At 34.8% G+C, this 27,941-nt stretch overlaps 1 protein-coding gene across 1 annotated transcript in view; it reads left to right on the top strand.

Moving 5' to 3' along the window:
• Positions 1 to 27,941, top strand: part of Trdn (triadin) — a 122,559-nt gene that overhangs the window by 73,542 nt on the left and 21,076 nt on the right. The window contains exons 3-5 of the mRNA XM_047557263.1: positions 1,996 to 2,157; positions 3,252 to 3,284; positions 24,771 to 24,830. Of these exons, the coding sequence (XP_047413219.1) occupies positions 1,996 to 2,157; positions 3,252 to 3,284; positions 24,771 to 24,830 (255 nt within the window). The remainder of the gene's footprint in view (positions 1 to 1,995; positions 2,158 to 3,251; positions 3,285 to 24,770; positions 24,831 to 27,941) is intronic.

Raw genomic sequence — 27,941 nt, forward strand, 5'->3', positions numbered from 1 at the left:
CCTATCCTTCAAATATTACTCAATCTCTATCACTTACAGTAAAATATATACCTGCAAATTTCTCCTATTTAGTTTTGAATGAACTCCACTGGAAGTACCCTTGGAAGGTCACCAGTGACATTCTTTTCATTAAATCCAAAGGTATATTTTCATTCCTCACCTTACTTGAGTTTTCAGTAACATTTGACATTTGATCACTACTCTCCTTGAAAAGAGTTATTTACTTGATGCCAAGTGCATTACACTCCCTTGGTTCTTTCATTCTCTCTGTCTCATCTCTCCGTTTTAGAATCCAATGTTGTTTTCTCCCCTTCTCTGTCATACATCTCAGTCTTCCAAAGGGTGTAGCGTTCCTCAATCCCTTACCTTATCTCATTCAGTGTCATGGTTTGGAATACCTCCTATCCTTTGTTGGACTCCCAAGTTCCCAACTTTGGGTAGAACTTCTCTTTTGTAGATTACATTGAGCTGCACAAATGTCGACACCTTCTTGTAGATGTTTAAAAGGCAACGTAAGCTTGAGAAACCTAAAATGCAGCTATTTGTCTACTCTACCCTCCCCCCCCCAAAAAAAACCCCACAACATCAATAAAACTTGTTTCTCTTCATACTCCTGCATTTCCATCCTTCTGGTTTCTTATGCCAAAAGCTTGAAGTTTTCCTAGATTTATTTTTCATATTCCACAGCTAAACTGAAAGCATATGCTATTGATTGTACCTTTGAAATAGATTCAGAATCTGACCACATCTCATCAAACACACTATTACCACCTGGTAAGAATTATCATTATCTTTCTTCTAAGTTATTTCAATTGACTCCTTACTGGTCCCCTGTTTCCAATCTGTCATCATTTTAATCCTCAACACAGAGGAATTTCCTAAGTCAGATTACTTTATTCTTCAGCTCAAACCTTCTAGTGACTTTCCATTTCAATCAGAGTGAAAGACTAATTTTGGAGTATTTAACTTTTAGATGATAAAATCCATTGGTATAATTCTGATCTCTTAAATATATCAAATGGAGAAGATTCTCTGAAAAGCTAAAATAGTTTTTAAAATTAAGAAAACCACAACTTTAAAGTTTAATCACATATTGATAAAAAATCAGGTGCAGCTTATACCATATTTCTAGATAGATCATCTCCTCAATCAGATCTGAAAGGCTACTCCTGCACCTTGAAGCACTTTTCATAAGATTAACAATAAAACATTTTAGAAATCCCTAATCTTTTTCTTTTTATTATTTGATCTCTCATTTCACAAATATCTTTACCTTCCAAGACAGAAATAAAGGAAGATCTATAGTTTTCATTTTTCCTAGTTTTATCCATTGAATTTACTAGAAGTTCAAATGCTTTTTTTAAAAATAAAATTAAGTACAGGTGTGTCTAACAAGGACAAATCTAACTGAATGTAACTTGAACTTGATATAATCACTGCCTTGACAATTCCTGATATGTCACAAATTAAACATGACAATCAGTATTAATTTAGCCAAAACTGATTTAGTCAGCTTGCAGAACTTTTTGTTTGTATGGAAATTTACACAACCAATTCCCATGATGCTACTAAGTGTAATAGACCAACAATGGCAACAATGATCTCCTTCCTTTCCTGAACATTCATAAGTTAGAGTTTATTTGCAACTTGGGTAATTAAAATATATAATGTTTTGATTAATTCATAGTTTTTCCTTTTCTTAAACTCTTAGTTAGATTACAAACTTCTCAAATTGTCAGTTTCTTTCTTGGTAATTCCATAATATTTGATACTAGAGGTGCCCAATAACTTTTATTTTAATTGAATGCACATGCATACTACAATAAGATTTAGTTTCTATTTCTGAGCAAAATATATAGCCAAGAGATAAATAAGTTTTTGAAATTGACATATTAGTCATGTTAAGAAGAACAAAAAAGAATCAAGAATAACAGATTGTCTTAGGTTCCTCCGGAATGATTGTGAAAATTTTCTCTCACTTTTATTTCCTTTCAGCAAGCTCTATTGCCAAGATTGGCTCAGATCCTCTAAAACTTGTACATGATGCTGTGGAGGAAACGACAGACTGGATCTATGGTTTCTTTTCCTTGTTGTCTGACATCATTTCATCTGAAGGTGATGAAGAAGATGATGATGGAGATGAGGACATTGATAAAGGTATAGAGAACAGAGAGTTGTATCTAACTACTAGGACCAATATTAGACATGAATTACAGTGACTTGCTTAGGTTTTAGCCCAAATGGGCACTTGGGGTCACACTAAACCAAAATGAAAACACTTCTGAGTCCTAAAAGTGTTTTAGTAGGCTGCCAAATGCAGTAAATTGATCTTTATTTGTTTTTCATATTACGGTTTTCTGCTATTATGGCAAAGATGCCAAAATTAAATGCTACCATTAGGGTGACATTATAGCAGAGAGTCTTATTTTACCTGACTATAAACCCACAATAGATATTCACATTTATATGCTTCTTTGGTTAAAACAAAACAAAACAAAACAAAACAAAACTCGTAGCTATTTTTCAAGTTTATCTCTAGAAAGATTGAAATAAAAAAAGTAAAACTAAAAATACATATAAATGTTTTATATACATAAGTCATTCATAGTCAAATAGCACAAAGCAATCTTACTAAAAGCACAATCAAAAGAGTAAATTTATTGAACCAAATGGAGGCATAGAATGGAAGGACACATTCTAAATGTCACAACAGTTATGCAACTCACTTATGTGCTCACTCATATATAATTAATGAATAAAAGGAAATAGCAAATTTAAGCTATACATAAATTGCCTTTGAATGGGTACGAAAAGAACAAAAGCCCCGTGATTCTGTCTTTTAAATGACATTTTATAGGGTCAGTCTTTAGATATTATGTATTCAGTCTGGACTCACAGGAAAACTCTTACTATTAGAGCCCTTTCTATGACTCTGTCTGAATTTATATTTGTTTTGGCCCCAGTAAGAAGTCACTATGAACAAGAAAGAAACTGAAATTAAAATGATATATGACCTATAATGTATAATTTGGACCACTGCCACAATTTTATTGAACTCATAAGAATGAAACTATCTGAAATAAATGTATATAAATAAAGTTCCTACTTTGGAATTTGGAAAGCAAAGTAATATAAGAACTATCATTGTCAAAAATAATGGTTTCATTAATGAACAAAGAAAATGAGTAGTAGGAAGACCATATTATGCCATGCTAAAATTTTTCTAATTTAGTATTTTTGTTTTGTTTTAGGAGACATAGAGGAGACACCCTTGAAAAAAAAAGGTTGGTAGTTTTTACCTTTCAATAAATTCTTTCTTATTGTACTGTTGATTTTCAGTATGACTCAAATATATTTCATTTGTGCTGTTATGTTAATTTATTTTTTATTACAGAGGCTTTGTTTAATGATGAGATAAAAACTTATTGTCAGGATAAATACTCAATTCCTTCTAAAGAAGTTGATTCCATTATTTTTCAGTTGATAATTTAATGGACTTGTGCAAATTCATCTGTTCACAGACCATAATGAGTTGAGATTTCAGGAATGAGGGGAGAAATTTGTATCCATGGACATAGCCCAGAGGATATTGACACCTATGTTCTTTATTCTTGCCATGGTAAATTTTATTGAATTATTTTATTCTTATCTTTTTATTTTTATTTTGTTGTATTATATTGCATTTTAGAGGATAGGTCTGGGATATGACAGCTGAAATACTATGGAACAAAATGATTTGGAGGAAAAATTTATCAGTTAGTATGAGTCATGTTTCCCAAAGAGGAAAGTCAACCAGCGAGCTCGAATATGACATACAAGAATTCCTTGCAGGAATAACTAAGGTCTTCAGTGAGAGAGTAGGTTCTTGTAGTCAAACATTGGTGGCAATAAGCCTAGGAAAAGGGAGCACAGCTATGGAGCAAAAGTCTCAGAGGGGCAGGGATTTTTGCAGTAAGTAGGAACTGGGTCTAGGAGGGGAGATGTAGGACACAATCCTGAGGCACATTTGGTGTGGGGGATAACCAGCCAAAAGTTGCTATAATAACCAGCCAGACTTGCTATAATACTGATTTTCATCACTGCTGCACATGTATAACAGCTGGCTCTTGAGCTATCTACTCCAGAGGAGAACATATTGACTTTTGTTGCTCTCTCCCAAGACCTGCATTCGAACAGTGGAATCCAAATATGGATCTGAGCAGATGATGACTGCCCCACTGCTGTGGTAAAATTCACTAAGGATATGCTAATTTGGAAAATATTAATTTATAATTTATGCAACAATATAGAACTGAATTAGTGAATTTATTATATCAAAGCCATCCAGAAGTGAATGTGTCTATGAAGCTCTGTGAGAAGAAAGGAAGAGTTCACCAATTCACAAATTCAGGATGAGAATTCAGGAATTCACCCAGAATTCTGTCATCAAGTTTAGGTTTACAGATTCTGGATTAGTCTCTATACTTCTAGAGGTCAGAAATAGGGTCTTTATAATAGTTAGTCTTTCATGAACAATGACTGGAACATAGTTAAGCTTTAAATTAATTAGGTCATGATCTGGAATAATGACTCCTGTACTATTTTTTGTTGTTGTTGTTATTGGAAATGGAAGAAGGAAAAGCAGATTAAAAAATGTTTTCTCACTTATAAACTCAATTCTACAAGAATATCACAAGGTTATACTCTCCATAAATTGGTATCTACTATTTAATGCTGAGTCTCTATTATTTGAATTTTCCTTTGGAATTAGTTTTAAATTGACTTCCATTTAATGATTAGTATAAGTGAAAAACCCACAAAGTTATTTAACTATTTTTTAAATTACTGTCTTGATGTATCAAATCACCAAGAACCTATTAAATACATGCTCAAGATACTTTTTTGTGTGTGTCAGTAATGCTAATAACTCAAAATAGTGCACAGGATAATAATCTGTATTTAACCACACTAATATCTTGAAGGATTTCATATTAAGAACTAGGAGAAAATTACTAAAAATCCCTAAAAACACTTAAAATTTTCTTAATAGCATTCATAAAAATACATGAAAAAAATGGACATTTAAGGAAATTCATACTTTGCCTTGGGTATGGAAGTTATGTAATGATAAATGTTAGGTATATTTGACTAAAGTGTATTTATTTTACTATAATTTTTATTTTCTGTATAAATTTTCCTTGGTAGAGTCATACAGGCAATGTGAATTTTAAAGCAGTTTGTACTATCTTACAAGACACTTATAATTAACATTCTGCATTAAATTATGCTTTTAACATTATTATTAGGGGAGAGATTCTATGAACTTACTCCCATAACATACTGGGTTATTTTATACATTTTCATATTTAAAATATTTGAGAAGACCAATCTGAAGAATGTGATGAGTAAATGAGCAAATTAAATAGTAAATGAGACAAAATAGATAAACTGCATCTTTAACAATGATGAGGGGGGTGGTAAGTCTTTATATGAGGTTAGTATACATAATCTGAACTGAAGCAGGATGAAAATAACAGTAATTTTACAAATGAATACCTTATTTTAGAAAAATAAATTAGTTTTATTTCTCTTAATTATTAAAAAATATCCTGTCAAAGTTAAAACTAAGTTAAGTGACACAGACACAAATGCAGACTCAGAGAGAAAGATATTCCAATAGTCTTAAAGCATTTAAAAATATATGACTATTCAGCATAGGCATCTTAGTGATTTTCCATTTTTTTTTCAAAAATGAAGTAGGAGGTTATCATAGAACTAATAGCATTTTGGTGGTTTATATTAATATTTATGTTTCACTGAGTTTTCAGATTAGGCAAACATTCACACAGAGTATAATTCCTTAGCAGGTATATAGCTTTGTAATTTTGGGGACTCTAATTTCCAAGTGCAATATAATGAAAATACTTATCTTCTTTTTACAGTTTGTTCTTACTTAAACTTTTATCTGTAATAAGTCTGTATATGAGAAAATCATCATTATGTCCTTTCAAATATGCAATTTTAAGTGATAATGATTTCTCTTAACAAGAAATTATGATTTATAATACCTTTTCCTGACATCTAGCTTTACAGTTAAGAAGGAATAATTGTAGTCATTCAAAGCTATGCACACTCATTTATTTATACAGTAAAAACAGGTCTTCAATTTTAGGGATATGGTGACCTCCTGGGTTATAGATTTAACTCTTACCTTCCAGGAAAACACCAGAAGCCCCTTTATGTTATGTTTAATGTCCTCACTTCCCAACTACTAGCTCTCTGAAGTAAAAAAAATATCCCGAAGTATGAGCAGGACCCAAATATAAAGTCTGACATTTTGTGAGATTGTACTTGATGCATGTCAATGGCAGAGGAAGAGACTACTCTATTTAGAGTAAACAAAGTACATTCTCCTTATATGTGTGTTTTCAAATTGCCCTAAGGCTCTGCACGTTGAAAAGAGCTGCCTAGTAAATTTAAAGTTAGTTCTCTCATCCTGTATTTTTCTTACTTTATTGAAATCCACACTAGCTGTCTGCAGTCAGAGTGGATGAGGAAAAGCCAGGACATTGGAGCATAATAAATATTCAAGACTTCAGGATTAGGCCATTAGGAAGGTTGTATCACGTTGTTGGTAGTAAGATAGTTGGACAAGGTGTGTGCCAGAGCTTCCATTGCATCGATCTTTGCTGGCAGCTTCAGTGGTTTAAACCAGGCTGAACATTAAGTACCGGGGAAATATGGTGAATGAAAAAAGGAGAGAGAATGGAAAGGTGACTAAAGTTGTTAAAATTCGTAGCCTCAGAATATTGGTTACTAGGTAGGCCCTAGTAACATTGTTAAGTGATACATTTGTCTTTGGATTTCTCCTCTAAAGAAGTTGAGATAAAGCTTAGCTCCCTAACTGCTTGCTGCACATTGCCCTCAGGCTGTGGGCAAACTTCCTGCTGTCTTCTGCCTGTCTTTCTCACCACCAATCAGATCTGTAACTATAGGGGGACATCAAATTCAGAGACAATGGATAGTAGGCATGCAGGTGGACTCACACAAATGGTGAAAGAAGTTGAGGACAAAGATCTAGTGAATGATCCAGAGATTCACTTCTCCAGGTAGTTGAAGATGTAGGTAAACCATGTGTTCAGATTGGAAAACTGTCTTAATTGCAATTATTTTGCTCACAAGAGACCCCAACCCAATTCACATTGGCTTAATAAAAAAGATTCTTTATTGGTTCAAGAGATGGGAAGATACAAAACAGAGCTGGCTTGGTCACCCCCCATAGCTTGATACAGGTTTTTTGTTTTGTTTTGTTTTGTTTTTTTATAATGTCTTTGCTTCTGCCTCTGCTTTCCTTCCTGTTTTATTTGCTCTGTTCTCAGGCATACTTTTCTTACCTAGTGAAATTATGCTCATCAGAAGCTTGAGACCAGAGTTATTTTACTTTAGTGACCCAGAGGAAGAACCTGTGCTCTTCCCCAAATATTACTGCTAAAACAATTTTGTTGACTCTCACTGATTTGGACTGAGTAACAAACCTTTGTTGGAACCAGTTTACCAAAAGATTCACCATGTACCTAGTCAAGCCTGGGGACTGGGCCCAGAACTAGAGAAAGGGGTTGGAAGTAGGACTCCAGCTCCCTGTATTGTGATTGGGAGAGGAGTAGTTCCTAAAACTAAATGAGGGATAGTGTTCCCATAGTGGATTCTAGCTGAAAAACCACAGGTGTCCACATCTCTTCTTTGTTTTAAATTCAGAATCCCAGATTACCTCCAACTTTCAACCTCTAATCTCAGATTTGTAAACTCAGAATCTCAGAGGTCCTGTGGGAGGAGGAGGATGGTTTGGGGGTGGGGATGAGAGATTGGGAATGAACACTAATGCTATGGAGTTTCTTGGGTGATGAAAATGCTCTAAAATTGATTGTGGTGAAGGTTGCACAGCTCTGTGAACAGCTAGAAAACATTACATTGTATATTTTAAATGGGTAAATTTTATGAAATGTGAATCTCAATAATGCTTTGTTTAAAAAATAATAAAATGAAACATGTAATTATACTCCCTTCCCAAATAATATTTTAAATATCTAAAATATGTTTCTAAATCACAACCAGGATGAGAGCCATTGTAATGCAAAAGAGTATTCTAAAAATAGGGAATTTTGTGCACTTTGAGGCTAGTAAAGGAGACCGTTGAGGATAAGTGAATAATTTTATATTTTGTTTAGACATTGTGACTACTATGTATAAACTTACTGTTAAGAAAATACCAAAGCATAAATGATAAAATTAAAAATAAGTTAACATTACTATCACATTGATATAGACCATTGGCATAACTATTGATAATTAATGTTGTTCAAGTCAATGCATCAAAATATTAAACATAATTCAAATAAAGTGGAATGAATACAGTGAAAAGTTATTTGTATTGGTTCACCTGTACTTTTAACCTGTTATGGTTAAATCACTTTTAACCATAACAGGTTAAAAGTGGCTCTCAGTTTTCACATCTGTATGAAAAAGATACTGTATTTACTAATGTTGATGTCCTTTGAAGCTAAAATATTTTTCCATGATTAAATTGTGATGTCCTATGTTAATAGTTTTATCATAAGTTTCATGTGAACTAGAGCTTTGTAACTCACAGTATGGTCCATAAGTCAGCAACTTTATCGTCTGGGGGCCTAGTTTAGAAATCCAGGCTCCATCTAGACTGAATGAATCCAAATCTACATTTTAAGAAGATTCCCAGGTGATTCATATACACATTAATATTTGAGAAACATCGATGTAGACAGTGTTTCCCACTTCTAACTGTGGTTCTGAAATTACCTGGGAACTTATTTATATCATTGATCCCTCAAGTTTCCTCACCAAGACAGGCTAATTGATTAAGTATGGGCTCCAACTCAGAAATATGTTTTAAAAACTCCCTAGATGATTTTGATATACAGCCACATTGATCATTTCTAGAATATTATTAAATATGGAGTATACATACTAATACAGCAAAAAATCTCATCCATCCATATCTGCAAATTCCATCAGTGATTATCTAATGAAAAGTACTAATTATACTAATATTCACCTGTCCAGTTTATGTACACATGGGAGATGGTATCTAATTTTATGGGTGGAGAAAATAAAACCCAGAGGAAAAAATGTATTAACCCAAGATTATAGAGTTCATAGCAAAAAATAAGTATCTTAGTATACTTATATCTTACATCTTAGTATATTTAGTTTGAAATTTTTTGTAGGGATCATAAATATGCAGCATGAGGTGATTATTTTTCTGCAAAAGTTTGACTTATCTTACCAAGTAATAAAACATAACAAAATAAAGGTCCAAACTATTTCACATTTATGGGTTTGAACATCCCTGAAGGAAATCTCCTCAGTACCTTCCTCTTACTATGTGTGGAGTGTACCACCACTTAATCACAATAATATGCCCTTTGAGGAGGAGAAAATATTCTTCTTTATATTCATTAATGGTGACTAGAGCAGTTTCCTGGAGTTATTTTTTGTCAATATGACTGGGAAAGCATCAGAAAATATAAATATCTACATAAACTTTGTTTTCTCACTACAATATTGAGAATTCAGTAAAATATTTTTCCTTATTATTATTTAACTAACCATTAAATAGATAACCACATTTGCTCATCTATCACAATTAATCTTTTCTTTCCTCATAACAATTGGCAACATCTTTGAAACGGCAATTGCAATTCTATGTTCAAGTGAATCAATAATTTAAATTTTTAACATCAAAATGAGAAAAATTATAAGAAGGCATTTTCTATTATCTGATTCTTTTGAGTTATCTAGAAAAAACAATGATAAAAAGCACTCGGTCCTCATAATAATTTAATAAACTGAGTTGTCATATTGAAACAGGATAGTTGCCTTGGTGACAGAGATTATTCTTTTAACTTCTTGAGTCTGTTAGTTAAAGTCTTGAATTGATAATATTTTGCATTTATTAATAGTGTGTCATACTGATAGAGAAAAATGGCGTGCTTTAAAGTGGTCATATCTTAGACAAAATTATCAAGTACTCAACTGTAAGTTTGTTATGATTTTAAGTAAGATAAAAATACTTACCATAAGCAAAATTACATGTAATATAACAAAGTAACTCAGAGAGACCTAGATACACATTAAGCTCATTCTTATTTGGCACACTCTGCCTCACTATTTTCATTTCATTCGTTGCTGTTGCACCATCAACCTTCTCCTCTTGGGTATCTATGGCCTCTTTTCCCAAATGCCACGTGGAAGTGAAGCAGGCAAGCTCAGAGAGTCATTGAGCATGGGCTCAATGGTGACCTTTAGCGTCGTGGTAGATATAGAGTTTAGGTAAAAACATTTTGACAGAATCAAACAATTCAAAAAGGAAAGAAAGTTAACCAAACCAATGAAGTGAATCTTCACTTCAAATTTGGAGAAGTTTTCAAGATTCTATCACTGATTATTTGTAAGTTTCTACAGGACACTCAACACTGTGAAAACCAGAAAACTTCCCATTACACCTGAGAATTCCAACTTGGGCCACTAAGAGTTTCACTAAATCTAGTTTCACTAAAATGGATGTGCAGCATAAATGTATTTACTAAATGCCCAGATTTTATTATTACTACCTATAAAATGCCATAAATATGTAGGCAAATATTAGACAAAACAAAATGCAGAAATCACTGCAACCCCCTAATCATTAATAGGAAATGCTAGAAAAATGGAACAGTACCAATCCTGGAGAACAAAGGAAATAGAAATTTGGGGCCCCTTCCTTTAAGCTAGGTGAAGTAGTAAGGTCTATTTTTAAATCTTGCCTCCAATGTGCTTCTGTTGAAATGAGCATGATATTTGTTTGTCATTGTTTTATTATTACTACAATAAACTTATTTTTATATGAACATGAAAGAATGAGTTTTGAAATAAGGCAATGTATTTAAAATTAAGCTTACTTCCCTTCATTTATCATTCAGCTTTTCAGTGTTCCAGAAAAACAATATAAAAAGTTTCATACAGTATAAAAAAATTATGAACAAGTGTTGGATTTTATAAATGCCTTTAAGATATATCATTTTATTTCCATAAGAAGTAAAATTATGAAATTTTCTTGGTATTTAAAATAGAAAGAAACATTTTACTTGTCTCACAAATTTCAACTACAGTCATTTTACTAGTTAAATTAAGAGTTGTGTCAAAAAAACCCAATTAAGATTTAATGGGAGGTTTCAAGATGGCAGACTAGAGGGCGGCTGCATTTCATGTTGCTCCAGGACACAGGATTCAAAAGAGGAGATAGTGAGAGACATGGGACCAACTCAAAGCCGCCGGGTGAGTCTCTCCCGTTGGGGAGGCGTCCTGGATGGGGCGGTAGCCCCGGAACGCGGGGAACTTTGTGAAGTAGAGTTGCCTGGCGAGACTCTCCTCCCCCTACTGGAGCGGTAAACACGGACCACTGGGATCATCATAGAGGTGGCTGCTCAGCACAGCGCTAGGACTCAGAGCAACCACTGGGGCTCCAGGTGGCTGCCTGAGGAGGAGCTGTGTGGCAAGCTGTTTGGACTCAGAGTGATCCCTTCTGAACACCGGGGGGCTGCCCGGAGGAAGAGGAGAAGCGCGGCAGGTCGCTTGGTCTAGGAGTGACTGCATCAGAGCCACAGAGGGTTGCCAGAGGAGGAGGCGAGTGGTGAGTTGATTGGACTGAAAGCAACCGCTCCTGAACACCAGTGGCCTGCCTGGAGGAGGAGCGCGGTGGGTCGCTTGGTCTCGAGTGACCGCTCCTGAACACCCGGGGGGTACCCCCTGAGGAGGAGGAGGAACAGGGCGGGTCACTTGGACTCGGAGTGACTGCCTAGGGCTACGGGCGGTTGGTGGGAGGAGGAGACGCGAAGTGAGTTGCTTGGACTCCTAGTGACTGCATCGGAAACCGGGCTGCTGTCTGGAGGAGGAGGTGTGTGGCGGGTCTCTGGGTATCGGAGCTATTGTACGGGGCTCCAGGTGGCGGCTCAGAGGAGGGGCCGCATAGCCAGGCGATTAGGTGCAGAGCAGGGTCCCAGAAGCTAGGTGGCTTCTTGCTGGAAGAGCCGCACAGAGACACGCCTAGGGGCGGAGCGAAGTTTCCAGGACTGCGGGCAGATTCTCTGGGAGAGGCAGCCTAAGGAGACTTGCCTGCGAAGGGTGAGGCTCCCAGGCCCAGGAGGTAGGTCCGGGCCCCTGGGAACGTTGCAGAGGAAGACAGCCCAGCCCAGGTGGTAGTTGTAGATTGAGGGGAACCTCTACGAGGGCAACTGACCAGCGAGACGTCCCCACTGGGTGAGTCTTCCCTGCCGGGTGAGGTTTTCCCACAGGGATGGTAAAACCAGAGACACAGGCACAAACAGGACTTGCCTCAGCCCGCAGCCTAGTTCCCCGTTGGATGACCACTGGTCAACAAGTGGAGGCACCTCTGCCCACTAGCAGGGAATATACCCCACCTGAGGGTCACCACCCCTAGAGAGGCAGCTTCCTTGTGGAGCACCGCATTATCAACTTCCTCCAAGACTTCAGGCTACTGAAGGATAAGAGGGGATATACTAGCAATCTTCAGGGACATTATAAGTCAATAGAGGAAATCTGCAATATCTTAATGACCCACTGATTCCTGAACAATATGAGAAAACAAGGGAAGAAAATGCCCCAAACAAATCTAGATGTTACATCAATAAAATCCAACGACAACATGGCAGAAGAAATGACAGAAAGGGAGTTTAGAATGTACATAATTAAAATGATCAGGGAAGCAAACAATGAGATGAAAGAGCAAATGCAGGCATTGAATGATGAGATGAAAGAGCAAATGCAGGCATTGAATGATAGCACCAATCGACAGTTAAAAGAGCAAATACAGGAAGCAAAAGATCATTTCAATAAAGAGTTAGAGATATTGGAAAAAAAAAAAAACAAAAGAAATCCTTGAAATGAAGGAAACAATAAACCAAATTAAGAACTCCACAGAAAGCATAACCAATAGGATAGAACACCTGGAAGACAGAACCTCAGATATTGAAGACAAAATATTTAACCTTGAAAACAATGTTGAACAAACAGAGAAGATGGTAAGAAATCATGAACAGAATCTGCAAGAACTATGGGATATCATGAAAAGGCCAAACTTGAGAATTATTGGGATTGAGGAAGGATTAGAGAAACAAACCAAAGGAATGAATAATCTATTCAATGAAATAATATCAGAAAATTTCCCAAATCTGAAGAATGAAATGGAAAATCAAGTCCAAGAGGCTTATAGGACTCCAAATACACAAAATTACAACACACTCACACCAAGGCACATTATAATGAAAATACCTAACATACAAAATAAAGACAGAATTTTAAAGGCTGTGAGAGAAAAGAACCAAATTACATTCAGGGGGAAACCAATACGGATATCAGCAGATTTTTCAATCCAAACCCTAAAAGCTAGAAGGGCCTGGAACAACGTTTTTCAAGCTCTGAAAGAAAATGGATGCCAACCAAGAATCTTATACCCAGCAAAACTTACCTTCAAATTTGATGATGAAATAAAATCATTCCATGATAAACAAAAGCTAAAAGAATTTACAAAAAGAAAGCCAGCATTACAGAACATTCTCAGCAAAATATTCCATGAGGAAGAGATAATACACAAAGAAGCAAATCAGCAAAGGGAGGAATTATCCTAAAGGAACTGTCAAATAAAGGAGGAACCAAGTTGTGTCAAATAAATAATAAATAAATAAAATTTAAAAAATGAACCAAATGACCAGGAATACAAATCATATCTCAATAATAACCCTGAATGTTAATGGCCTGAATTCATCAATCAAAAGACATAGACTGGCAGATTGGATTAAAAAGAAAGATCCAACAATATGTTGCCTACAAGAGACTCACATCATAGAAAGAGATACCCATAGACTAAAGGTGAATGGATGGGGAAAAACATACCATGCACATGAACTCAGCAAAAAAGCTGGAGTATCCATCCTCATTTCAGATAATGTGGACTTCAAGCCAAAGTTAGTCAGAAGGGATAAAGAAGGACATTTCATAATGCTTAAGGGAAGCATAAATCAGCAAGATATAACAATCATAAACATCTATGCCCCAAACAGTGGCTCATCCATGTATGTCAAACAAATTCTTCTCAATTTTAGAAACCAAATAGACCATAACACAATAATACTAGGTGATTTTAACACGCCTCACTCACCACTGGACAGATCTTCCAAACAAATATTGAACAAAGAAACCATAGATCTCAATAACACAATCAATAATTTAGACTTAACAGACATTTATAGAATTTACCATCCAACCAAGAGCGAATACACTTTCTTTTAGCAGCACATGGATCCTTCTCTAAAATAGACCATATATTATGCCACAAAGCTAATGTTAGCAAATACAAGAAGATAGAGACACTACCTTGTATTCTATCAGATCATAATGGATTGAAACTAGAAATAAATGAAAGAGTAAAAAACAGAAACTACTCCAACACCTGGAGATTAAACAATATGCTATTATATGATGAATGGATAACAGAAGATATTAGGAAGGAAATTAAAAAATTCTTAGAGGTAAATGAGAACAAAGAAACATCATATCAAAATCTCTGGGACACTATGAAAGCAGTACTTAGAGGAAAATTTATTTCATAGAGTACATTTAATAAAGAAGTAAAACTCAACAAATAAACAACCTAACACTACAGCTCAAAGCCCTAGAAAAAGAAGAACAGACCAACACCAAAAGTAGTAGAAGACAGGAAATAGTTAAACTCAGAGCTGAAATCAACGAAATTGAAACAAAAGAAACAATACAAAAATTGACAAAATAATAGTTGGTTCTTTGAAAAAATAAACAAAATTGATAAACCTTTAGCCACACTAACAAAGAGAAGACCAGAGAAAACCCAAATCACTAAAATTTGGAATGAACAAGGAAATATCACAACAGACACGACTGAAATACAAAACATAATTAGAAGGTATTTTGAAAACCTATACTCCAACAAAATAGAAAATTTCGAAGACATCAACAGGTTTCTAGAGACATATGAATTGCCTAAACTGAACGAGGAGGACATACACAATTTAAATAGACCAATTTCAAGTAATGAAATAGAAGAAGTCATCAAAAGCCTACCAACAAAGAAAAGTCCAGGACCAGATGGGTTCTCAGCCGAGTTCTACAAAACATTTAAAGAAGAACTCATTCCAATACTTCTCAAAGTATTCCATGAAATAGAAGAGGAGGGAACGCTCCCAAACTCATTCTATGAAGCCAATATTACCCTGATACCTAAACCAGACAGAGACATATCGAGGAAAGAAAATTTCAGACCAATATCCTTAATGAACATCGACGCAAAAATTCTCAACTAAATATTAGCAAATCGCATACAAAAACATATTAAAAAGATAGTGCACCATGATCAAGTGGGTTTCATCCCAGGGATGCAAGGTTGGTTCATCATCAGGAAATCAATAAATGTAATTCACCATATCAATAGACTTAAAGTCAAGAATCACATGATTATTTCAATAGATGCAGAAAAAGCATTTGGTAAAATACAGCACCCCTTCATGCTCAAAACACTAGAAAAAATAGGGATAGTGGGAACATTCCTTAACATTGTAAAGGCCATCTATGCTAAGCCCATGGCTAATATCATTGTAAATTGTGAAAAACTGAAAGCATTCCTCCTAAAAACTGGAACAAGGCAGGGATGCCCTCTTTCACCACTTCTTTTCAATATCGTCCTTGAAACTCTAGCCAGAGCAATTAGACAGACCAAAGAAATTAAAGGGATACGAATAGGAAAAGAAGAACTCAAACTATCCCTATTTGCTGATGATATGATTATATACTTAGAGGAACCAGGAAATTCCACCAGAAAACTTTTAGATCGCATTAGTGAATTCAGTAAAGTAGCGGGATATAAGATCAATGCACATAAATCTAAGGCATTTTTATATATAAGTGATGAATCTTCAGAAAGAGAAATTAGGAAAACCACCCCATTCACAATAGCATTGAAAAAAAATAAAATACTTGGGAATCAATCTCACAAAAGAGCTGAAAGACCTCTACAATGAGAACTACAGAACACTAAAGAAAGAAATTAAAGAAAACCTTAGAAGATGGAAAGATCTCCCATGTTCTTGGATAGGCAGAATTAATATTGTCAAAATGGCCATACTACCAAAAGTGCTATACAGATTCAATGCAATTCTAATTAAAATCCCAATGATGTACCTTACAGAAATAGAGCAAGCAATTATGAAATTCATCTGGAAGAATAAAAAACCCAGAATAGCTAAAGCAATCCTTGGCAGAAAGAGTGAAGCAGGGGGTATCGCAATACCAGATCTTCAACTCTACTACAAAGCAATAGTAACAAAAACGGCATGGTATTGGTACCAAAATAGAAAGGTGGATCAATGGTACAGAATAGAGGACACGGACACAAACCCAAATAAATACAATTTTCTCATACTTGACAAAGGGGCCAAAAATATGCAATGGAGAAAAGATAGCCTCTTCAACAAATGGTGCTGGGAGAATTGGAAATCCATATGCAACAGAATGAAACTAAACCCATATCTCTCACCATGCACGAAACTAAACGCAAAATGGATTAAGGACCTCGGAATCAGACCAGAGACCTTGCATCTTATAGAAGAAAAAGTAGGTCCAGAGCTTCAACATGTTGGCTTAGGACCAGACTTCCTCAACAGGACTCCTATAGCACAAGAAATAAAAGCAAGAATCAATAACTGGGATACATTCAAACTAAAAAGCTTTCTCTCAGCAAAGGAAACTATCGCAATGTGAAGAAAGAGCCTACAGAATGGGAGAAAATCTTTGCCAATCATACTTCAGATAGAGCACTAATCTCCAGAATCTATAAAAAACTCAAAAAACTCCACACCAAGAATGCAAATAATCCAATCGACAAATGGTCTAAGGAAATGAATAGACACTTCACAGAAGAAGATCTACAAGCAATCAACAAACATATGGAAAAATGTTCAACATCTCTAGTAATAAGAGCAATGCAAATCAAAACCACCCTAAGATTCCATCTCACCCCAATTAGAATGGCAATTATCAAGAATACAAGCAACAACAGGTGTTGGCGAGGATGTGGGGAGAAAGGTACACTCTTACATTGCTGGTGGGGCTGCAAATTAGTGCAGCCACTCTGGAAAGCAGTGTGGAGATTCCTTAGAAAACTTGGAATGGAACCACCATTTGACCCAGGTATCCCACTCCTTGGCCTATACCCAAGGGACTTAAAATCAGCATATTACAGAGATACAGCCACATCAATGTTCATAGCTGCTCAGTTCACAATAGCCAGATTGTGGAACCAACCTAGATGTCCTTCAATTGATGAATGGATAAAGAAACTGTGGCATATATATACAATGGAATATTACTCAGCCATAAAGAATGATAAAATTATGGCATTTGCAGGCAAATGGATGAAACTGGAGAATATCATGCTAAGTGAGATAAGCCAATCTCAAAAAACCAAAGGACGAATGATATCGCTAATAAGTGGATGATGACACATAATGGGGGGTGGGAGGGGTTAGTGTTAGGGTTAGAGTTAGGGTTAGGGAGGGGGGCAAGAATGGAGGAAGGAAGGACTGTACAGAGGGAAAGAGGGGTGGGAGGGGTTGGAGGGAAGGGAAAAAGTAACAGAATGAATCAAACAACATTACCCTCTGTAAATTTATGATTACACAAATGGTATGCCTTTACGCCATGTACAAACAGAGGAAGAACATGTATCCCATTTGTTTACAATAAAAAAAAAGATTTAATGTACCATTGCCCTCTATAATATGCACAAACTTTTTTTCATGTTGTATTTATTTATCAGGTCGTTCTTATATTCCAATCAACCTGTTAGGCATTGAAACTTTAAAACTGAAACAAATTTAGTGTTTACTGAGAGAAAGACAAATCATAATAATAATGATGATAATCAGTATTCAGGTGATGCTTATTTGATGCCAGGTGCTGCTCTACAGCCTTTAATTTCAACTTTTTAACTTATTTTGATTCTCATGTGAACTTATAAGGTATAGACTATTACTAATCTCATTTTAGATGAGGAGAAAAGTAAAATTCACACAGTTAATAATGTGGTAATCAGATTAGAATTGGGCAGATTGACTCCATCATCAATTCAGCACTAAACTGTATTTTAATGAAGGTCAGAAATGAAGATATTTTTGTATAGATCTTGTAATAGATTATCTGTCTACATTTTCCTACCAAAATTCATGATATTTTAATTATATCATAATACATATGACATTTCCTATGAAGATTATTAAAATAATAAAAAATCTAAAAAATATAATTATTTGTATTTATTCTCAGCACCATAAAGCTATTACATCTACTCCTAGCAATTCCTAGCAATTCACAACTTTGGCACATCAATTGACATTGTGCTTTAGAGACCAGTCCTTGGGCAGAGGGTATATCATTACGTCCACTGAATAATAAAGCATAAAAGAGTTTAAATTATTTGAGTTCTCTAAATGAAGGAAAGTTGTAAATGCATTTGAAATTTGGGAAAATTTTTTTCTGGTAACTGCAAAAGTTTTTGCTTTAGAATGAGAAATGAATACCCAAATGAATCTAAGAGGAAACAGGGACTCTTTACTACTTATCCTCACTTGTACCTCCTATATGTAGCCAGAAAAGTTTTAGGGGAAAATCAGGAGTAGTAGAAGAAATAGGAAAATACAACCCACCTTCTGTGGAATTAACTTGGCCTTCTCTTAAATCCTCTGTGCCCTTGATACCATTTCTGACATGGTAAAACATCAGGAGATGGTTTCCTTAGGCAAATCTACCCAAGACTCAGTAGACCAAAATCAGCCCTTTTGATGTCTCTTAATGCATCATGATAATTGTCACTCTTTTGTAATGTTATTTTTCACTACTTCATTTCTCAAAATTCCTTTAAGAATCTCTGGGCAGTTTCACAAGTGGATTGAAAGAGCTTGACCTTTGTACCTTGCAGGTAACAAAATCTTTAGGATTGTCCAGTTACAAAAATCGTTTGATTCCAGCAAGCATCTGGTGAGACTTAACACCTTTTCAGAGGCACTTGATTTTTCATGTATTCCAAAGCACATATATTTGGAAGTAAATAATGGCTGCCTTGATTTTCTTCCTGTCCTTTGTATCCAGATTTGGTTCAGGTTTAAGTAAACTATACCTTAGAATGTCATAATGTTGTATACAGTTTTATGCCATTACGTATCATTGTCATATTACACAAGGTAAAGGCATTCATCTGTCTAAAGAAAATATTAAATAACTAAATACTGGAGTTAATATGGTATAGGAAACTATTTTTCTCTGAAGTTTGTGAAAACCATAAGACAATAAATTTCTACCTTTAATGACTTGAATCTTTTAATTTTCAAATCTTAAACAAATGGAACATGCAATTGAAGGTAACAAATCAGGCATTGTCTGGGTATGAGAAAATATCTTTCTGAAGTCTAAATTGGTAGCATGCTCATACTCAACTGGACAGGAGCCTAAATGGTCATCATTTCCTGGCGAAAGTGTAGGGAGACAGAATTGGCACACTGTGCATAGGCTTCATGGGATCCTCTGACATCTGATAGCCACAGGCAATGACAACAGTGATGGAATTCAATCCCTAAAGAAAATGCAGTGTAGCAATAAAACACATGGGGAGATGTTTAATTTATCTTTAAGTTTAAATTGTGATATAAATTCCCTTCTCTTCTATGAGCAGAGAAATGTAGGTGCATGTATGCTTTTACTAGTTTATCTCTTGTTTGTTTAGAGTTGTCTTTACAGATATATTAGTGGAACTACCATGAACTTTCATCTAAAAAGTTAATTGATTTAATTGATGATGTTCCTGCAAAAACAAACAGAAAATCTCTGCCCATGTAAGTTATTCTTGCTTCTGTTTGATATAAGCTGTAGAGATTTTATTGAGTATCTTGGTTAAAACCTGTGACTCCCACTTAGGAGAAAGCTTTTGAACCTACCCAGAGCAATGGGCTGTCTTCATTTGTATAAGGCTGAAATATCAGAGTCAGAAAAAAATTAAAAATTGGGGCTTTATCTTTGAGCTTGGTCTGAATTGTCAAACTGAGTTGTATCTACTCCATTTATCAGAGTAAAACATAAATGCTCTGAAACATGACTATTTTTCAAAATTATTCTCTTTTAGTTTTATTTTTGCTAAAGTAAAATATGAAGTGCAACAACCTGGAAGTATTTATCTACCACTTTAGAGTTACTTCCCTTCACGTATTTAAGGCATGGTGCAGAGAATTCATTTACCCGCCACCCACCCCTCACTTCTCCTGTTTCCTGCCTGGTGTTCCTAATCCTGATTTTTTCGATTTATCTTTACTTTTCCACTCTGGACTCCTGCTCATTTCTATTCTGGTTGCTGCTTAGCACTTATTTCTTTTAATCACGTCTGCTACAAACATAGAACTAAGGGAAGCCAAAATAGTTTCTGGCACTGCTTCTTTCATCTGTTTTTTTTTCTTTATTTATTTATCTTTTAATTTTTTACAGACTGCATTTTGATTCATTGTACACAAATGGGGTACATCATTTTATTTCTATGGTTGTATTCAATGTAGATTCATACCATTTGTGTAATCATACATGTACATAGGGTAATGATGTCTGTCTCATTCCATTTTGTATACTCCCTCCCTCTCATTTCCTTCTACATAATCAAAGGTCCCCCATTCTTCTCTCCCTCCACACACCCCCACCTCCATTATATATCAATCTCCACTTATCAAGGAAAACATTTGGCCTTTGGTTTTTTGGGATTGGCTTATTTCACTTAGCATGATATTCTCAAATTCCATCCATTTATTTGCAAATGCCATGATATTATTCTTCCTTATGGCTTAATAATATTCCATTATGTATATATATCAGAGTTTCTTTATCCATTCATCTGTTGAAAGGCATCTAGGTTGGTTCCACAATCTAGTTATTGTGAACTGAGATGCTATAAACATTGATGTGGCTGTGTTACTGTAGTATGCTGATTTTAAGTTCTTTGCGTATAATGCAAGGAGTGGGATAACTGGGTCAAAAGGTGGGTCCATTCCAAGTTTTCTGAAGATTCTCCACACTGCTTTCCAGAGTGGCTGTACCAATTTGCAACTCCACCAGCAATGTAAAAGTGTTGTCTTTTCCCCCACATCCTCATCTGTTTTCTGATGCACAGAATTCTTACCTTTCAGAGAATCCTGCTATGATCCAATATGCACCGTCTAGCCTCACAACCCCTCACCCTGCCCAGTGCCTTTTCCCACAACCATGTTAGGCTAAGATGCTCTAATAGGTTATTCAGGCAAAATGACTTTCAGCAACAAATCCAGCAGAAGACTCTGATTCACATCTGATTCTCCCACAGGAATTCCAGAATTCCTTCTTGCCTTCTGTGATTGAATAGCAGGTATCCATAGAATACAGACATTCACACAGATGAACAGTTCTACATCCAAATGGGGGGACAGGGGACAAATGACAATGTTAAGGCTTCATATCACAATGAAAATAATACTTCATTTAATTCTTTCATTTTGAAATCTTCATTCCATCTTTTTATTCCAGTAAATGCCCACTTGGGAGTATGAAATGACACCTGAAAACTGAATCTGTTAGCATCTCCAGAGACTGTTCTAAATCTTTACATTTTACTTGCTTTATGGGCCTGAGTTATACAAAACACCAATCTTCTACCCAACTTCTGTTGGTTTGGATAGGAGGGAAGAAGAAGAAATTCACTCACAGGGGAAAGTCCAAGTTTGTTTTTTCAGTTCATTTGAAGATGATTTAGCACTGATTGACATCAGATTTTTAAGATGGTCCTTTGCTCCCCTTAAGACTAGACCAGAATTGTCTAATGTACACATTGTATAATGTGACTCATCATACTATTTAAAAATTTCATTAAAAAAGAAAGATAAATCACAGAATTAATTTAAATAATATTTAATCAAATATATCAGAGCTCAAGTAGAGAAGCACAAATAGGAAGAGATTAGGGAGACTCATTTATATGTTAAAAAATTATTACCTTTCCACTCCTCAGTTTATACCCAAAGGACTTAAAATCAGCATACTACAGTGGCACAGCCATATCAATGTTTACAGCTCAATTCACAATAGCTAAACTATGCAATCAACGTAACAGATGAATGAATAAAGAGATTGTAGTATATATACATAATATATATATTACACAGCCTTAAAGAAGAATGAAATTATGGCATTTGCTGGTAAATGGATGAAACTGGAGAATATCATGCAAAGCAAAATAAGCCAATCCCAAAGAATCAAAGGCTGAAGTTTTTTTCTGATATGGGGATGCTATTTCACGATAAGGGGTGGGGAGAAGAGAGATATTTTGAACTAGACAGAGGGGAGTGAAGAGAAAGGAGGGGGTATGAGGGTAGGAATGATAGTAGAATGAATCAGACATTAATTATTACCCTATGTACATATATGATTACATAAACTGTGTAACCCAAATCATATACAACCAGAAGAATAAGAAGTTATACTCCATTTAAGTATGCTGTTTCAAAATGCATTCTACTGTCATGTATAACTAATTAGAACAAATTAAAAAAAAAAAACCCTCACTTGTTAGATTAAAAAAATTATTACCAGGTGTTTCATTATGTGATCATGGAGACTGGTCAACCAAGGCAGCCAGAATGGGAACACATCATAGGCAAACTTGAACTCATGGGTGTGGAATAAAGCTGTGATCTACAAGGAGAATTTATCAATTGTCCAGGGAAAACTCAGACTTATTTTTAAGAATTCTCAAGGGAATCAGACAACCCACCCAGCTTACCCAGAATCATCTTCTTAAAGTCAACTGATGAGGATTTTTATTATATCTGTCAAATATCTTTAAGTAACTCCTAGATTAGTATTCCCTTGAAAAACACATGGTAGCCTAGTCATGCTGACACATCTATAAAATCATTACCACCAATATATTCAAAATAATATAATTTCAAAATGTAATTAATATAAAGCTAAAAAGATATTTGACTTCTTTTTTAAAATCAGATCTTCACAATCTTGTGTGTATTTTGCAGTTATAGTACACATCAATGTGGACTAACCACATATAATGTGCTTAAGACTAATAAAAGTCTAGTGATCACTGCATTGACAGTGTAGGTTTGAACAATGACAAAATTTATTAGGTTGATTATCATGTGATTTTAGAGGAGTGCTTCTCAACTGGGATGCATTTTTTCCTACAGGGGATATTTAGCGATGTGTGAGGTATTTTTCATTGTCTTGCCTGAAGGGTAGTGAAGGGAGCTACTGGCATCTAATAGGTACAGGAAGGCTGCTGGCATCCTAGAATGTACCGGATGGCCTACCCATCCCCACTTAATGACTCACCCAATCAGAAAAGACCATGGTGCTAAGTTGAGAAACCCTGCTACACAGTAGAATTTGGAAGTATTAAGGAAAGATAAAATTGTGAGAAAGGAAGGAAGATGGAAGTTTCCAATGCCCTTTGGAATCTTTCCCTTTACCTTGGAGAAAAGTTTTCAGAGATGTGAATAAGCATTTCAGCTTGTCTATACCTCTATGACCATATTCAAAGTCAGGGATGGGATAAGGATGGAGGAACAACACTGAATAATCAAGTGAATGATGAATGGAAAACATGGAGGAAAAAAATTCTTCAGTGATGGATACTTCCTTAACAAATAAATGGAATTTAGTAGGTGCTTTTTTCTGAGGATATTTAGGGTTTTCCTATGGTTGGCCTTGATTTGGTAGACTCCAGGAAAATTACAAAATGCAAATGCAAATTTACAAGTGGAGAATTCAAAATGTGTACAGTGATTAGTACTATCTCAGACCATCTGTGGAATAAAGTTGTGATAAATAAATAAGTAAACCTCATTAGCATTTTTTCTAAGAAAAACCATGATATTTAAGATTAAGTCATTTTCCAAGGTAGTAATCATATTTGTAAACCCTAATCTCAAATTTACTTCTATCCAAAGTAATTGCAAATTCAGAATAAACTTCATTTGCTAAGATTTGGCAATGTATGTATATGGAAGCTAGCAACAAATTGAACATATTTGTTAAAACCTGATATTTGGGAAAGATGTACAACTAACTTATTCAAAGAAAAGAGTCATAGCTGCTTGAAGTAATTATTGGGTAAATGCAATGCCAAATGCTGATTATAAACACAGCTTAGAGTCAGTGATTCTGAGATATATTTTCTATTAGATGTTACAGTTCATTTCACAAATTCTTAATTTAATATGTAAAAACCAAATCTTCCTAAATCTAAATGACATTCTTATTGAATATTCTTAATTTGTATTGAGAGTAATTGAAATAAAATGTAATTATAGTTTGCAATCAATTTGTCACTGAAAGTCATGACAACATATCTGTCAATGCAAATTTTAAAGCTGTTTCAAATAACTGATTTTGAGATGATTCCAATTTTTATTGGAATAAATAAGTGATTTTACATAGCAGTATTTTACAAACTATTTTTTAAAGATATCAATAAGGTTATTAGACATAAAACTGTATACTTTGTGATTAAATTACAAAATTTAGGTCATAGGTATGTTTTAAATTTTATACTTCTTCAAAAAATTTTTTAAATTATAAATTCTGTTTTTCCCTAGAAATACACAAAGAAAAGACTGAAAAGCAGGATAAATCTGAAAGAAAAATTCAAACTAAAGGTAATTGTTTAACTTTATGTTTATTCTTATTATTTCACGATATATATTTTTGTGTATTCACATGGAAGAAAGAAAATGTGACTAATGTGTTTTTTCTTTTAATATTTTAAAGAAAATTTAAATGTGACCATCTTTAAATTATTTACAACTTTTTTTCTTACTAAATAACACCACAAATACATTTTTTGATGTGAGCAAACACTTTTCTTCTTTTGATAAGTTACTATAATGAGTCAGAGTTCAATTTTTCTTTAACCTCAATTTCTCATGCATTTAAATTCTTTGGTGTAGAAATGCAGAGTCATTATGTTCCCTCACTGCAGAATGCCATGTCCCCACAACTTTCTTCCATAGCCTCAAGAGGTAGAGGGACAGTGACTACATGATGATTAATATCCCTTTTCACTGAACTGACTCTAGGAACTACAATCTTGCAGCAGAAGCATTTTAATAATGGCCAGATTTACCTTTCTCATCTGACAAGCATCACTTTTCCGTGGTTGCTTATGTAGTCATAAAACTTCACAAAAACTTGTAGGAAGCAAAGACAATCAGAAGGTTGTGTTTCTAAGCATGCTCAGGTTTTCCCAGGACATTTCAGTGATACATGATTTTGGATGAAAATTAAGAATCTCATAATTACTATAGTTGTATGATCAGAGAAAAGTAAAACAATTTCCCTGGGATGAAAATTAAATGTTGTCCAATATTTTTCATATGAAAACTGGCTAATGCAAAATCTACAGTGAATACAACCACAAATAGTAAAGTTTCAAATAGAAGAAATTCTAGTTAACCTTAAATTATATTAGCATGTATATCTATATTACAGTGTCATGTTGTTGCTGTTTTTAAATATGCTTCATGGACTTGCTTTTTGTGAGGGGCTCAAATCATTCTTTAGACATTATGCCTTTAATCCTAATGTTTGAGTTTGTTCCAGATTGGCCAGCCAATCCTTACACAATCAGGACATTGAACCTCACTTGATTGAAATCTATTTATATTTGTACTTAGGGAACTCATGTCTTCTTACTGTTTCCTTTCCTTTTTTGGTTCTTAATTCCTTTGGTCAGGGAAATTGGACACAGCTCTTGGGCACTGATTGACTAAGGGAGCCATGACTGAATTGGCTGTGTGTTTCCAATTGCTGTAGGTTAAATAGAAACTCAACTGGTTCCACATGATTGGGGTCTCTGCCGGTTTATCTTGCAGACTCTCCTATTAATTTAATAGCAGTGCTGCTGGGATGGATGTGTGATGCAGATGGCACCATTTGCATTTTGGACCTGGCTTTTAGAATCTTGCTGTCAAAGCCTTTGAGCAGTGGGCTGTAGAGTGGGTTTATTAAACTAGTGAGTCTTCCTTAATTAAAATAGTGAGTTTGGCTGAAGTTTAAAATAAATTTCTCCAGGCCTGGGCTGGAGATTACCTGACTGCATTTCTTGAGTAGACCAAATCTATTTTGTGAAAATGGATATATCTCAAACAAGAGAAAATGGGACTTCGTCTTAGTAACGCTGAATGGGGCATCAAAGACAGTTTATCATTTTTTTTTCTCCACAGTTTTTCTGTATTAATGTGAATGCAACTTTTAATTTTACTCCTCAGTTTCCTATCTGTAATCCAGTTAGAATAAAACCCACTCTATTCATAAATACTGCACTGGTGACATATAGTTTTATAACTGTCCATACATGTAGATAAATACTGTGTTCTGTATGCCGTTTTTTTTTTTTTTTTCCTGCCTGAGATTCATATGGTACTCTGAAAGTTCTCAGTACTATGTAAATCCTTAGAAAAGCTTTGGAAGTCTATACCTGTTTGATTTATTCATCAATATAAATACAGAAAACCAAAAAAATGTAATCTCAGAAAACAGATTTCCAAAATAATTCCATATAAATATAGTAATTTATTTTAAGTGTCAAATAATTAATCAATTCCAATTCTTAGTCTTTGTCATAGAAATTTCAGTAATTTTTATAGTCATCCACATTAAGTGATTTAAATAAATATGGGTCTTTCAATTATATTTTGTTCCTCTGTTAATTTTGTTTGATGTTGTTCATCAGGGAAGAATACAGCAATTTCATGCAGCTGAAGAGTAAACCTCTTAATTCATAACCTGGTAACGTGTATCTGTTATGGTGTTTAGCATAAACCCTGACATGTTAGTTAGGGTTGACTTTCAAACTAATTTAGCCTTGGTTTTTATTTCATCTAAAAGAGATAGAAATTTATTTTGTAAATATATTCAGGATAATGTATTTACTTGTGACTTTGTATTAAATTCCTGTAGTAATACTGTGGAATATTACATTTGCTTAGGAGAAACAACTAACCACCACAACTTAAGTTTTCTTAGATTACCAAACATTATTTACCCAATTATTGCTCATATAAATAGTCACTGATGAGTGGGCAGATTGAGTTCACCACAATATCATAAGTTGTGGGAAGTGGGCAGTGCACTTCAGTACAAGTGAGCTTAAAGAATTCTGATTTCATATCAGGGCTATGGTTTCAAACATAAGGTTTTATAGGTCAAAATGGACTTGCAGGGTCCACTTGTATTTACAAACTAATATTTTGTATATCCTTGTCTAACCTGTGAGACCTAATAAATGTCCAGATGGAGATGAAAATAGGCAGTCTTGAGCCCATGACTATTTCAGATGAATGGATGTCCATTGTGGATGTACAGCCACATTTTAAATGATGAGAAATGGTGACCAGTCTTTTGTAGCCTCAACAGTCGGGGATTCATTGTGATCATAAATGATTCTGCCCCCAAGTGTCTTAAATGAGACTTACATACAGTCTCATTGTAAAGAAAGTCAGAGACTATTGATATTTGTCATACATAAATAAAAGGTCTCAGTCATGATTATTCAAGAATTCCCCTGACCCATGTTACATTCCTGGACATGCTTGTACGATAAATAAACTAAGAGTGTGGTATATGATTTTTGACAAAGTAGGATGATGCCATTAGTTTCTCCTACTTTAAGAAAGGTCTTGAATTAAACAATATGGGAGAAAATCCAAGTCTATTAATTTCTGTCTCTGTGACCTTGGACAAGGTGATTAATCTTCCTTAGTCTTTGT

This window comes from Sciurus carolinensis, chromosome 7, assembly GCF_902686445.1.
Source record: "Sciurus carolinensis chromosome 7, mSciCar1.2, whole genome shotgun sequence".
Lineage (NCBI taxonomy): Eukaryota > Metazoa > Chordata > Mammalia > Rodentia > Sciuridae > Sciurus > Sciurus carolinensis.